This window comes from Durio zibethinus, chromosome 21, assembly GCF_047325235.1.
Source record: "Durio zibethinus cultivar Kanyao isolate XHJ-2024 chromosome 21, ASM4732523v1, whole genome shotgun sequence".
NCBI lineage: Eukaryota > Viridiplantae > Streptophyta > Magnoliopsida > Malvales > Malvaceae > Durio > Durio zibethinus.
Window position 1 is genome coordinate 2,263,245 of NC_143182.1, and position 15,160 is coordinate 2,278,404.

The window sequence follows — 15,160 nt, forward strand, 5'->3', positions numbered from 1 at the left end:
TACAAACATATTTAAGTCGGCAGTAACGTATGTATGATTGCAAAACAAGTATTTTACGAATTTCTATACATGGGATGTGCATGCGTTCGGCATGTCCATGTGTGTGTGTGTTTGAAGGAGAGAGGTAAGTGGAGGCAAAAGATTGATTAGCAATGGAACAGCTACACGTGTCATTCTAGAGATATTTTACTCCATCAATTGGTAAACTGAAACAATTATCTCTATATATACAACAAAGACTCTGAACCGCACCTGCGTATACGGCCCAGATGGTGGGGGAGCATAAAACGACAGTAGTTCTATAAGCTCTCAATGCTGAATAAATGGCCTCCATAAGCACATCTTGACATTCTTCTACAAGGTCTCCAGCATGCCCAGACCACCTTCCCAACCCCCCAACTGTGAAAAAAAAAACCCCCTCCCAACAATTCCCCCTCCACCATTAAACATGAGACAGGCAACATATGTGACCCAGATGCCAATATGCACAACAAATGATGCATTATATTACCTGTTGTTTGGGGGGGGGGGGGGGGGGGGGTGTGTTTGGTAACCTTATACCAAATCAAAAATGAAGTCAAACCTAAAATCAGCTGTCATCATCCACAGCACCTATATATGTCAGGTCTGTCCGTCTCACTCTTACAGCCCCCTTAAGCCAACTTGAGGCTCGAAGATTAGCATGGTCACTGCTTCCAATGACAGCAGTGCTACTTGAAGATGGACCTGATCCTGCTCCATCTTCCAAAAGTGTCCATGGGTCAATTTCCATATCATACTCCTGTAGCAATGGCATTGACTTGGATTTTCCTGGTATATTATTTACAGTTCGTGCCAATGCAACCTGTCTCTGGGGTGGGTTCAAAGTTCCAGTGTACGATCCAGGGACATAAATGCTGGGTTGAAGTGAACTAAAAGCACCAAATGGGATAGAAGGAGCGTGGCAGGAGATCAAATTGCGAAAAGAAGGAAATAATATTGGCATTGCTGCTTGGATACGCCATCTAATCATCTCAGGCAATTGCATAGAATCTAATTCATTCTGCATCCACAGACAAAAAAGTAAGGTGAGTAAGAAGTCATCATTCATTTCATTCCAATGCCAACTTCACTTTAAATAGTAACTTTTACAAAATAAAGCAAGAACTCTTAAAAGCTTTATGTTTATGAGAAAGATAGTTCACTTCATAAGAGCAATTTCACTTCAAAAGAGCAATTAAAAGTAATTAATTTTCCATATTGACAGGAAGGACATCTCAAGAACTTGTAACTTGCAGAAAACTGAATATTTTCTTTCACATGAAATGAAAGTATTGAAAAGGTCACACTATCTGTGATGATAAAATCATAAACCACAACTAAAAATTCCCACTTTCGGAAGGGAAGACCAATTGCAAAGTCCACAAAACAACAAAGAAGACATTCAGTCAAATTAAAAGCGCCTATGATAACGTATGGCTTCAGCATGCAGCAAACGTGCTTTATTTATACTTCTCATTACTAAATTCATTACAGCCAAAGCAACACCTCATGAACTCATTTCCACACATTATTACAGAAATTTTCTTTACCTTAGAATTCTAAAAGTCCAAAATACCCCGCCCTCCCCAAGCTTCAACTGCTAACAAACCATGAAGGCATATCATACATACTGGTCATGATTACAATCCTGAATATTCAGAAAATGAATAGGCCCCAAAGCCAACACAGTCTGGTACAACTGGAACACTTTGCTTCCAAGTAAATTAAGATAATCTATCGTTATGAGGTAGTGTATAATAACATGTTTAACTTAAAAATAACAAGAAAAAACATTCAAAGCTCTCATTTCTAATAAATTTAGGTTAGGTTACCAAAACAAGCAGCAGTAAAATCAATCAGCACAACGGTACATAATGAATGTATAATACTAAGTTAAACCCAATAAAACGAAATCAAACTCATTAAAAATTCCTTTTTTTCTTACGGTAATAACTTATGGTAATATATAGGGTAAAATAAAGAGGGTAAAGTTAAAGTAAAGACAAAACAAACTTATATAAAGAAAAGAGAGACTACTAAATCTAAATGACAAAGATCAAACCTGCAAACTCTCCACTGTCTCACGGTCAAGTCCAGAAAAATCCTTGGCAGTCCTTGTCCTCAGCCAACTTGGCAGGCAACTGCTTAACAACCCGTGTAGAACTAACAATAAACGATCAAAAAGACTATCGCCAGACATTTCTAAGGATGCAACAGATGGCATCAGCTCCATGTCCCTCTTCAACTGTATGTGGTTAAAAGATAGGTCTACATCCTCATACACAACCCTACTTCCAAGCAATCGAAGTATTACAGAGGCAAGCATGTGCCTCATGTTTCGTGCTGATGGTTCCCTGAATAATCCAACAAATAAACCTTGGTAACTAGTTTATCAAATACTTAGAAATAAAATGATAGAGATTTCATGTAATTATAGCATTAGCTCTACCCAAAAACATGAATATTAATTAGGATGAAACAATTAGTTGCCAGTAGGAGACCAAAAGTCAAAGAATTCTCAAAAAATAGCATAAACAATGCACGAAATAGAAAAATAATTGATGCTTCTAACACTCCCTATAAAGAGAAAAAACTAATGCTCACATTCAATTTTCAGCAACGGGGGAAAGAAATTAAATTAAAAAAAAATCTCACACTAAGATAATGGAAATGTTGTTCAAACCAGATATAAAACATATCTAAGCAGAGAAGTTTTCGATTTAAGAATTGTTTGAATTAGAGATTAAACAAATCATCAAAATCAAAAAAATTCTTACCCTGACAAACTAAGGCTTGCAATTTACATGGTACCATAAAAATGAGTCAGTGTTAAGGTTAAATAACATAGAAAGAATTAAAGCTAATTTCTCAGACCCCTTTCAACAGAATAAGTGAAACAGGAAAGGCTTCAGCTAAGACTGAGGTGAGATTAAGACAATTAGCCAGGAGGATTTCATAAAGAAAATAAAATAAGTAGCATATTCATTTCCAGCAGAATAATTCACATACTACCATATAACCAAAACAAGAAGTTAAACAAAAAAAAAAAAAAAAAAGACAGAAACCTATGATAGGAATACATAGCAATAAGAAAATATGCTTAGTATATTGGAAAAACAAACAAATAAGTCTCACGTAGCAGTATGCCAGCATGCATAGAAACTGATCATGCTTCTATTAAAGTGGAATAAACTGAAATCAGGGGGGAAATAAATCATATATTTACCCATCTGCACATATGATTGGCAGCAATCTCACAATAAACTGCAACCTAAATGACATAGAAGCTCGCAAAGCTGCAGGGGAAGGAGGCACAGATTCCGAAGGAGCCGTTGTTCGTCTAGCCGATCCAGGACTACCACCTCTTATACCTTTGCGATTGTTGCTTTTATTAATAGAACCTTCAATTCCAGAAGAGGCTGTTCCAGACTGCTTGCTTACACCACGAGTAACTGAGTTTATCTGTTGCTCAATAGTGTTAAACTGCTTTATCAAATCACTTGCAAAGGTATTGCGCGAGTCAGCAGAGCTATGGTCTATGCAAGGAAGAACCAATTCAATGAAAGCCTTCTCAGTTACATACTGCTGGCTGATACTGGAACCATCAACATCCACCTGAGTGGAACATTTCACATACCTTTTTGACTCCATTCCCTCAATGACTTCACCTTCCTCGAGAGAGGTGACTTCAGACTTCTTCTCTCCCCTGTTTGTCAGAGGATCAACACCATAAGAACACCATCCCCAAGGCTTCCAAAACTGGGTCTTTGTAGGAAGGCACTTATTTTCAGCAATATTACTGAGCCGTTGCCTAACAGTTTTCCTTCCCAAAAGAACATCCTGGCCCACTAAGAACCATTTAGCCTGCATCAACATTGCATCCTCTAATGACCTTCCAAAAAGATGAACCACCTCTGAAAAAAGAGGAGCAGCATCAGGTCTGACCAACAATCTTGTGAGGATGATCTCAATGAAAACTTTCTCACTCTCAGAAGGAGAAGCTCTTTCATAACTGGGTGAGGAAGAGCGAATAGCATCCACCAAGGACATGTCATGGTTCTCCATCTTATCAATGAGTGCTTGTTCATTTAAAAGAAGCCTTAACTCAACCCACTGCCAATGAAATTTAGCCGGTTGCAGAGAGTCCAAAGAACAAACAAGCTTATCCGAAAGATTTGATTCATTTTCTGCACGCAGAACTTTAGACTCGCTATGTCCAGAAGCCTTATTTCCATCATCCTGTGTAAAAGCAGAATAAGGCATCTTACAATCAATTATAGCATTTAGAAAGAGCCTTGCACGAAGACGGACAAAGGCCATGGATTTCAAGTGCATGTCCAAACCATTCAACTCTAGCATGGCTGCAAACTCGGCATCAGTGGTATCTGCAGCTACAATATCATAAAAGCCACGACTATCCCTCATACAAACATCTCGAAAAGGTGTGTGTTTTATGGCATCACCAATGGCCATTGTCAAAGACTGATACAATTGATGGATATCATCACGACTTGCAATGTTGCCATTCAAAATGAATGGTTTCCATATAACAAACGCAAATATTGAATAAGCTGGAGGAAAGACCAAATTAATAGGAAGCAATCTCTGCATCCTTGAAAGAGCTACAACAGATTGTTCACCCAAGAGTTCCAAAACCAGTCCATCACAAACAGTTCTGCAGTTCCCAACAAACAGCCGGAACCAGTGCACATAGATTTCAACTGGGTTGTCCACCTTAAAAGCCCCAACAGATCGGGCATTACCATTAGAACTGGTTTTTGTGCTCCTTACAAACTGAACAACGTCCAAACCTTCCTTTAATCTTAAGACCGTTACCATTCTCTCCAAGCTAATAACCCCATGAATAATAGCCCGGATGACTAGAGCAGAAATACCAGCCGCCATTTTGGTTGTTCTCCCAAGAGTCATTTTAGAAGAACTGTTCAAATTGTCACCAGATATGTTTGCATTAGAATCAGGAGCATCAGGAGATAACTGAAACTGACCTCGAGAGGACTTTGCAGGAGCATATGCTAATGCTAAAGCAGAAGAAGCTTCTGTTGCAAGAGCTATCTCAAATGCTCGGCTTTGGCGTTCTCCAAGAGCTTCCTTTAGCAGGCATAGACATGTTAAATGAATGTGCAAGATGCGCTTAGCAAAATTCAAGGAATTCATAGGTGGCTGATAATTTGAATAATTGCTGCCACCAGTAAAATCAAGTATTTTTGCTAGGGTTGGTCCAACATTGCTAACAATGGCAGAAACAGCAGAAGACACCAAACCCGGGTCCCCTTCTTGAAAAGCACCACCAGTCTGCCTAATACAGTCCATTAGTCCCATAATGATTTGTTGAGCAACTTGATAACCATCATCCCCTTTTTCAATGGCAGGACTTTTTGGTGCATTGGCTGCAAAAACTTTTCTCTCTTTACCTAAGATATAGGGCAAGACATCATCAACATGACGCTGAACCATTTCTCTCATGTTTAGACCCATTCTAGAAAAACGTCCACCAGCTATCCTTTGACGGAAATAATCATCAGGATCTTCAGTCCCTGCTGGAACTCCAAGTGGAAACCCAAACTCTCCCTCTGTCCGTCCAGATTCAAGTTCAGACAAAAGTCTTTTATCACAAGTCCCCTTGAAATTCTTCTCCCATTCAATTACAATGGCAATATTTCCATAACTCTTCAACAAATACCGTGCAAAAGCTAGGGCTCCTGAACCTGTAATTCTTCCATTAGTGGCCATAACTGCAGCAGCACGATGCATTGTAGCTGACAGAGCTTCAGGCAACAGATCTGCTGCAACAAGTATGTTCTCATACCTGAACAAAATTCATCATTAAGCATGTAAGACATACATTTGCAGGTCAAGACAAAAGATTGACAAGAACGACAAAAGGTTTTGCCATGACAGATCCAGTGGCTAAGTTATATAATCCCGAGCAATAAGAATAGCTTTCAGGAAAGAAAATTGAAGTTCTCCCAAACCCCGGGACAGTTTCCTAGAAATTAGTCTACTCCAACCACACCAAGAAAAAATGTATTGTTGAAATGTTTCATGCAATCAATGATAAACATTCACAAACAAATCCTGAACAGCTTTGCTCCAGCCAGAAATTAAGGGAGAAAAGAGGAGAAAAGAGGCTAAAATTATTATTAAAGCAAGATCAAGAAACAACAAGTTCATCAAATCATAGTGCAATGAAATGGACACTAACAAAGAACCATGTAGAGAAGAACAAATTTGATAGCCAGATGAGTAGCATGAACAACTTAATTAAAAGAAAAAGTGGCAAAAAAATGATATTTCACCTTCTAAAAGATGATAAAAGATATGCCTCCCCCACTTCGCATGCATAATTTTCCACATTCCTGGGCACCATTAGAATGTTTCTCCCACTATGAATGGTAGGACTGGGATTACTAATAACTTTTGGCAACAACCAAAGGAGAAATTTGACAGCTGAAGCTAAATCACAAGCAACATCCATTAGATACAGTATGGTTGATAGCTCATCCTCACCAAGCTTCCACCTTAAAGGACTATTCTCATCAGCTGCAACAAAGGGCCTGCCATACTGGCCAACCTTGGCCACAGATTTCTCTTTCTCTTCAACAAGCTGTCTAACTACAGATATCAACCAAACTGTCACAATCCTCTTTTCCACAAAGCGTAGCCGTTTTAAACCCTTTCCAATTGAAACAATATCTCCGAAATGGGTTGTTCTGATCCCATCCACTGGCTTCAAAGCTTCCGCCTCAGTTCTATGATGTGGGCAGCTTATTTTGTTATCACATACATGGCTTGTAGATGCCCCCTGGCTACCCTCAATTCTAGCAGCTGCTAATTGAGCAAGACTCTGAGTTTTACGCACAGTCTTTTGCCTACCACGAGAAACTTGCTTCGTTGACTTAAGCAAGGGATCAACTTTGGAAGACTCTAAGTTTTTCGGCCCCTTCCTCACCCACCAAGTATCTTCACCATCCAATGGAATTGGTAAAGGTACTTGAAGATATGAACTCTTATCCTCACTTAATTTTTGTCTTTTTACCCTTTTACAATCTTCACACCCAGTAGTACCTTCAAACAAATCCATCTTGTTGCATGTTGACCCAACAGGCCTTCTAACACTCCCTTGAGACTCATCCACTCCACTATCTGCAGATGTGAAAGATGAGCTAGGGAATTGCAACAACACTGAGATGGTAGCCTTCAGTTCTTCAATGTCCACATCTCTCCTGAAAGTCTTTGAAGACTGAACAGTTTTCAACTCATCACATGAAACTTGGGAAGCACCATCCCTTCCTGAGGTAGAATGACACTTTTGCTTCTTAGATGATACATGAGAATTGTTTGCATTATTATGTTGATCAAAAAGAAGCTCACGAAGGACAAGACGACGTTCATTTGAGTAATCATTTACAGTCTCAAGCAGTTTTGAGCCCTCAGCAGTTCTTGCTTCTCCCAAAGCATCACACATAAACTGCCCTGGAAGCTGCTTCAAGATTCGGTGGTGTCTCTTCCTTTTGTCCAGGTCAGCCATAGGTCCATTTCTATCAATAATTCCACTAACTATCAGCTGCTTCACATATGCCTGAGGATAAAAGATTCCAGAAAGTATGAGTTCCAATACAAAAAGCTGAAGACGCTTGCCACCTTCTCCTTTATGCCCTTCATGCTGATCAATCCAACAGACAAGAATATCATGCAGGGGACCTGGGCTGTCAAATACATCTGAAGAAATACTACTTCCATCCACACCTTTTCCATTGATTTTAGCTTCTCCCAACAAAGTTCTGCTGGAATAGTTATTCTGCTGACTCATATTCTTTGCATTGCTGTTAATTGCAGAAGCCCTTCCATTCTTGTGTTGTGGATTCTGCAACTCTTTCATCTTCAGCTTCAAAAGCTGAATTGCAAGATATATTTGTGAAAAATCTTTCCTGCCAGTGAACTTCAAGCCACGGGGTGGAGAAGTCCGGAAGTCTCTGAAATCACATGTTGCCCACTCACAAAGGAAAAAAACTGAGCAAATCAATGACAAATTCACAGTTTGAAGCCATTTTAATGATGATCTTAAGCATGGACTAACTTCTGCTACCCAACTTTCGCCAACTGCTGCATCACAAAGACCATCGAAGATATGTTTATACGCCTCTCTCAGATCTCCTTGCAAAAGAGCTTTATCCAGGGTCTGCACAGCTTTTGCCACACTTTGGCTAGGATATCCAGCACTTGCACCATTAGCAAGATTATCAGTACGTTTCTGGATGGTGGAAACAACATGATTAAATGACAAGGATTGGTATTGAGAATCAAACACTTTACTCCTGAGAACATAAGCATCTGCAGAATTGTTTTTTATTTTCCCTGCATCATCCAATGACTTTGATAAAAAACCACCATCACTCAGTACATGTGAGAGTACACAAGTTGGTAAAGGAAAGCAATCTAAAGCAACAAATGTATCCGGCACAGCCTGTATCAAATAGCGAAGCATCTCAACAAGAGCAGATATTGTGTATGCTCTCCGAGAATTATCAACCAAATCAGATCCACCTGGAGAACGCTCGCGGATGAAGCGAATAGCTACACCCGCAAGATTGCGTACATATGTCTGACATAGAATGATGGTTTCCAAAACTCCATAAATGATAGGCAATAGCAACTGCAGAATTTCAAGCAATTCCTTTTCCTGGAAAAGAACAAATACAACAATCAGAAACTAGAAGAATGTTTCATAAGCTCATAATTACTCCCATATGAACAGCTCTCTCAGAAAGGTACACAAGACTCAATACCTGAAGTTGATTCAGAACCCAATCAATGATAAGAGAAGGAAGAACCAGTCCCTCTGCATGATGCCATTGCAAGAGCCGCACCACATACCACCATTTAAAGTGAAGCGATGGCTCCTCACCCTCAATGATTGCTGATGCTGAATCACTCCTATGCTGCAAAGACCCAGCATAAAGCATTTGTGGCAATCGATCTCTACCATGTTGAGTAGAATGAGAATTATTTCTTGAAAAAAATTCATCCAAAAGGTACTGCAAGTAATCAATAACGTCTTTTGTCCAGAGCTCTGTACGAGATAATTGAGTTTTATCAGGTGCTCCAGAAGAAATTCCAGAACTAGCGCGGACCTGCAAAAGATAACCATAATCTGCTACCTTCCAATATTATGAATAGCCTAGGGCAATGGAGAAGAGCATGATCAGATGGTTATAATAATTAAGGCAATTGTACCTGATTAAGATAAGTTATTTTGATAAACCAAGTTGCTCTCAGCAATGGAACATTATTCCTGATAAGAACCTCTATTAGTGTTCTCTTCTTATACCCTTGTGGAACTTGATCAGCCAAAGAATGTAAACGTTTGTGTTGCTGAGATAAGCCCTGAGAAAAATAAGAACATAACAACTCATTGAGTTAATGCATAAAGATTGTTTTTGCCTTTCACAAAGTTTCAAGAACTCAAAAAATAAATAAAACAACAAAAAGTTATGCACAACCAGTCATGAACAGAGGGTAGTATGTACATACTTCAATCCATTTCTTTCTGAAATCTTCATTGCTCGGCCTTTGTTCAGGGAAAACCCCTGGTTTACTCAACAGTGGACCAGAAAGAGGGACACCATAAACCTGACCAGCCTGACAAGAACAAAATACAGCCTCAAATTCCGTACTGAGATCCAGAACTTTATAAAGGAAGCAAAAAAGAAATGATAATACAAGTACAGATACAAGAAACAACTAAAGAAGCAGATAAGTTAATAAATATGAAAGGAACAAAAGCATCACCTTCCGCTTTTGCGCACGAGATTCATTGATAGCCCTTAGACACTTTCTAATTGCCTGCAAGGAAGAGAAAAGAATTACTTGATAAAAAGTTAAAAATTGACAGTTATATTTCACAAGAACTTTTTTGTTTGGTTGAGAAATTAAATTAAATATGCATAAAACAGTCTATATGGCCATAGCATACCAAATAAAGGGACTTACATCTCTGCATTTCAGAACAACCGGCTTTGTAAAAGCCTGAACCTGAGTCAACGAAATCTCTTTCGAATCCTGAACAGATGGGAGGACTATGTTAGACAAACAAATATGATGGTAATAAAATAAGCTAATGAAAGACAGTTAACTTCCTGGAATTATCTTAAAAATTTTCCAGATTTAAATTTCCTACATCCTTAAAATATTGCTAAGTTGCTACATCAGCAAGAACCCAAAGCAGCCCTCACACTGATACTATCAGATTCCAATCCAAGGTAACCAAAGAAAACAAAAAAAGGTAAATAAAAATTGAATCAACCAGCATCATGGGAAATAAAGTAAGTCTGACAGAGACTGCCATAACAAAATGAGAATCCAATACTTGGAGCATATGCAGATATTAGTTCCCAAACTATAAGAAAATGTTATTGGCCAAAATAAGAAAATGTTAGCGTATTTGAAAAATAAACTCTATCCAACTCCTCCCAAGTAGAATAGAGAGTATAAACTTTAACTTCAATTATCAGTAAAAAAAAAAAAAAAACCCATGATCCAATCCTTTCATTTTCAAAGAGACCCAACTAAAATCATTTCACTTAGCTCAAAAACAACAAAGTAACTTCAGCATTCAGTTTAAGAAAAAAAATGTGATTCCAATTCATATAGATTGGTAAAGCAACCATCTGCATATGGATGTTGCGGCAAAACAAAAAACAATGAACCTTAATCAATCATAAGACTATACCTCCAATCCATCAATAGTCTCCTTATATCCCTGCTGCACATTTTCTCTAGTGAGAGTCTCCTCAGGACAATTTTGGGACTGAGGATGAAAATCAGGGGGGCCAAGTCTGAAAAGGAACAATAAGAAATTACTAGTATATAAGATATCCAATAACTTAAGAAGATAAATCTAAGAATCAAATCAGTAGGACCATCAACTTAGTCAGCTTTGCAACCCATTATTATAAAGCGATCAATCAAAATTAACGTATAACCTAAAAGGATAAACTTAAGAATCATATCAGTAGGATCATCAACTCAGTCAGCTTCACAATCCACTATAATAAAGCAATCAAAAGTAACATACAACCCTATTATGAGGCATAACCAAATCATTCTTTATAAAATATACTAATACAACAACAACCGCTTAAATTCAATTGCAGAAATTACCTGGAATTAAGAGGTTCCCTGTCACACTTTAACTTGTAGGGTGCTAAGTGAGATTGTCGCCTACAAAAAAAGAATAATTAAAGAGACCGGGTAGAAAAAAGTGTATTTTCCGCCGGCAGACAGACAACTTTACAGCTCAAAAAAATGCTAAGGATAAATATGCTCAGAAAAAAATAATCAACACTTATCTTAGCATGGCAAATCTATTTTTCAAAAAAATGCACAAAATGATATAATAAAAACAATAGAGGTGTTGGAGATATCCAAGCATTAGCTTCCATTTCGAACAATATGAAGTAGCTTATGCACAATCACAGAATTACACAAAAGCACAAAGTACTCAGTGCAAGACTTAGAAAAACTAATTCCAGATTAACAGTGCTCTTATGAGTATGTGCAGAACATTCTCAACATTTTACCATTAATTGAAAATTCATCTTAGAAAAATACTGTAAAATATAGCCAAAACTGGAATTAGAATCAATTAATGAAGTCAATTCAAGAAGACAAGAACCTGTGAAAAGAGCATAAAGGAATATGGTATTCTGATACCTAGAATTTAATGAGAAGTTAGGTGGTAATGAAGATGCGTCAGCCCGGGCAGTATCCCTGGCTGAGGCTCCTCCTATTGCACTGTTATTAACTGCACTAGTGCAGCTGGCAGCATGATACCTTTGCATTTCTCCCAACTATCAGCGGCATACTGCTTCCAGCATCAAATACTAATAAGAAATGTCAAAGCCAAACTGCAAAAAAAAAGAAATAGAAATCATATGCACATTGTAAGGCATAAGTAATTTGTTAGTAATTTGATAGAAAAGTCACATTGAAAATAAAATTAAAAACAGATTCACTGAGTGTGCCACCTTAAACATGAAATCTAGAAATTAGCTTATCAACCTCACTCTGACTTGTCAGCCAATTGAAAGTAAAACATCACATCTTGAGGGAAATTCCATTTTGTGTTTTCAGAGACTAAGAGACAAATAAAAGCAAAATAACCATTGAGGGATGAAATCACAATTTTAATCTCTAATATATTTTTTTGAAACGTATGAACCAAAAGAAAAATTAAAACTACAAACCCTCAGTCAAACTTAGGTCATCAAGGCTAAGATGCAGTATCAGAAATTTTAAATTTATGTCACAGGCTATGCGCCCCACTCCATTATTAGAAGTTCTAGTTCTACCATTATGTGGATGGAGAAATCAAATTATATAAATATAAAAAACCAGACTACTAACCCTGGAAAAGGAAAATAAAAAGTGAAAAGGGATACATAATTCAATTTTTAGAGGTTCTAGAAGACAGGATTCTGATCCTTTCTTCCATTGAAGGCCTTCAAATGCTTAAGAAAACATAACCTAACAGCATAAACCAATGAACAATTAACCAATAGTACACAACTTGAAGCTTAAACCATGACAGGCATGGGAATGGTAATTCCTTGATTTTACCTTCGTGAAAAACAGTTTACCGTAGTAGGGAAGAGCAAATAATCAGTTCAGTTAATTCGGTTGAAGAATTCCAAAATCAGATTTAACCAACTTAATGTATACAAAAACCAAACCAACCAATTAAGTGATTAAAAATTGATATAAACCAAACCAACTTAAGTCAGTCGGTTTAGTCGGTTTTTTCGGTTTGAAAATCCATCAATAATCATTTTCGTTTTAATTTCTTCACATTATTCTGTTTGTTCCTCAAGAAAAAAAAATGAAGGAAAAAGGAATCAACTTTTAAGAACTATAATTTTCTTTTGCTTAATTGGTAAGACAAAATAAGAATCCAATTCAGTAAGAAAAGAGTGCAAATTTTTGGAAAGTTGGTTTTTAGTTCACAGTGGAATTGGCAATGACTGAAATAATGAAAACATCATTTCTAAAATTCAATTCAATTCCTTCTCATTTCCTCCACTTTCGCAGCTACCAAACAGATTATTCTTGATGAAAAGACTAAAAAGATTGCTTCTTGAACCCACACTTCTATCTCTTACTTCCGCCGGCATTGAAATTTTCAATGTAACACCAATCCAAATGCTCAAAAAAAAACCTCATTGAAATTGCTAAACTTGAACCAAAAAAAACTTTAATTCCCACCTAAAGAAAAACAAAATTCATTCAGAATCCAAGAAAAGTATTTCCCCATCCAAAAACCCAATTTCAAAAACATCTAAAAGAATGAAAATGTCAGATACCTAACCATCAAACAAGTTCAAAACCCAGTTCATTCTTTAGTAGTAGTAGTAGCAAAGGCAATGGTATTTGAGACAATACCTTGTGTAATAAAAGAAGAAACAAAAAGAGGAGAAAAGAAAAAGAAGGGAAATGGGAAAACTTTGAGAGGAGAGAAAGGAAAGAAACAAAGTGAAGGCGTGTAGCTCGTGTGGTGGAAGGTCACTCGGGGCGTTTGGCAAAAGGGGAAGGGAAAGGATGAAAGGCTGTTTGGATTAACCATCGTGTGGTGGCTTTGGGCGTCACTGGTAGCTTTTGGCATGATTGTGAGAGGTAGCTTCTGGCATGGTGGAGCCGTGGAGCTCGAGCAGCATTGCAGTAGCGAGAGAGGCATGAGGGAGAATTTTTTATACAAAGGAAATGAGGTTTTGATTTTAGGGAAACAGAGAGGTGCAAGAGTATGAGAGGCGTGAATTTAGGGTGCTGTGTAAGCATAAAGATGTATTTTACTAAATATGTAATTATTAAAAGTTGATTTATTCGGTGAGTACGGTTTGTAAAATTAAAACCGCAAACCGACAAACTGAACCGCCTAAACCAACTAAACCAGTTAAACCAAAAAAATCGAATTGATTTACTTAAATGCATAATTTTTTTGTAGGCTTTTTAGGTTTAAACCAACGAATGCTCTCCCCTAGTTTACCAAAACTCTGAACATCATATGAATAAAACTCAATTTCTTTGTTCTAATAACTACTAAGAACTGATCCTATAAATTTAAGCTGTTTCATACCATTAGTGTAAACAATAAAAGACATTAGTTTGAAGTTGCAAAAATGTGATTCCAATCAAAACTTTAAACTCTAAACATGTTTCACAAATTATTTAAATTTGGAACTTAAGGCAAAAGAAATCATCTGCCAACACTTTGGAAACCCTAACTGGGAATGCAAACTCGAAAGCCAAATAGCAGAACAACGGCATTAAATAATCAAATGAGTTTGATCTATTAAAATAAACCAAGATAAACAACTAACACATGCTAAAATTCAATATGTTTACCTCCCCAGGTGACTCAATCCAGTTTACCACCAAAAACATAACAGAAAGAACTAAAAAACTCATCGTTGTGATTCAGCAATGAACCAAATCTACCTAATCAAGCAAACCCCCAAATTAAACTAGACGCAAGCTATGATATTTTACATGCTAAAAGGTAAATTTAGATACCTAATCATCGAATCTAGAACTACAAGAAACACAAATTCGATGCACCAAATGAGAACTAGGATTTATGTCAGATGCAAGAAAGACGAACTAATAAGCTAAAAAAATTGACGCCTTTTTTATTCCTTTTTGCAGATTAGTAAAGCTAGGGTTTTTATGGCAAATTCGTAAAATAATGTAAAGAGACAAGGATTAAACCGGAATAAGAAAACATACGAAAGAGGATTAAGATTGCAAAACAGAAAAAGTGGAGAGTACCTCATAAAAATTAGGGATTTCGAAAAGGCATAGAATGATAGCAAGAAGGGGCGAAATCTATAGAGAGAAATAGGGTTTTAGAGAGAGAACAAAAAAGGATGAGAGAGAGAGACTCGTAGGGGAGAAGGGTCTGGGGCTTTGACTCCTTTTTAGCTTTGGCTGATGATGACGACGATAGCCTCGACCTTCTGTTTCTTCTTCTGCTCAAAATAACTAAAAGAGAAGAGAAATTACGGAGGGATCTACTCGTATATTAAAATTATTAGTGTTTTTTTTTCTATTGTGCCCTCTATCTATT

General features: G+C 37.3%; 1 protein-coding gene across 5 annotated transcripts; it reads right to left on the reverse strand.

Annotated features, from left to right (window-relative positions):
- Nucleotides 1–129: 129 nt before the first annotated feature.
- Nucleotides 130–15,148, reverse strand: LOC111304732 (mediator of RNA polymerase II transcription subunit 12-like). 5 transcript variants are annotated; one of them, XM_022901605.2, is made up of 13 exons: nucleotides 14,863–15,148; nucleotides 11,755–11,948; nucleotides 11,203–11,262; nucleotides 10,772–10,877; nucleotides 10,033–10,101; nucleotides 9,832–9,885; nucleotides 9,574–9,681; nucleotides 9,277–9,426; nucleotides 8,829–9,173; nucleotides 6,339–8,722; nucleotides 3,248–5,848; nucleotides 2,084–2,375; nucleotides 130–1,042 (listed from the first exon to the last, which is right to left on the reverse strand). In XM_022901605.2, the coding sequence occupies exons 2-13, from the start codon at nucleotides 11,880–11,882 to the stop codon at nucleotides 590–592; spliced, it is 6,750 nt and encodes a 2,249-aa protein (XP_022757340.2). In that variant the 5' UTR covers nucleotides 11,883–11,948; nucleotides 14,863–15,148; the 3' UTR covers nucleotides 130–589. The 5 variants fall into 5 exon arrangements, with proteins under 5 accessions (XP_022757340.2, XP_022757342.2, XP_089606844.1 ...); XM_022901607.2 differs by having other exon boundaries at nucleotides 11,875–11,948; nucleotides 14,863–15,094; XM_089750718.1 differs by having other exon boundaries at nucleotides 8,829–9,193; nucleotides 14,863–15,094.
- Between the last annotated feature and the right edge of the window lie 12 nt (nucleotides 15,149–15,160).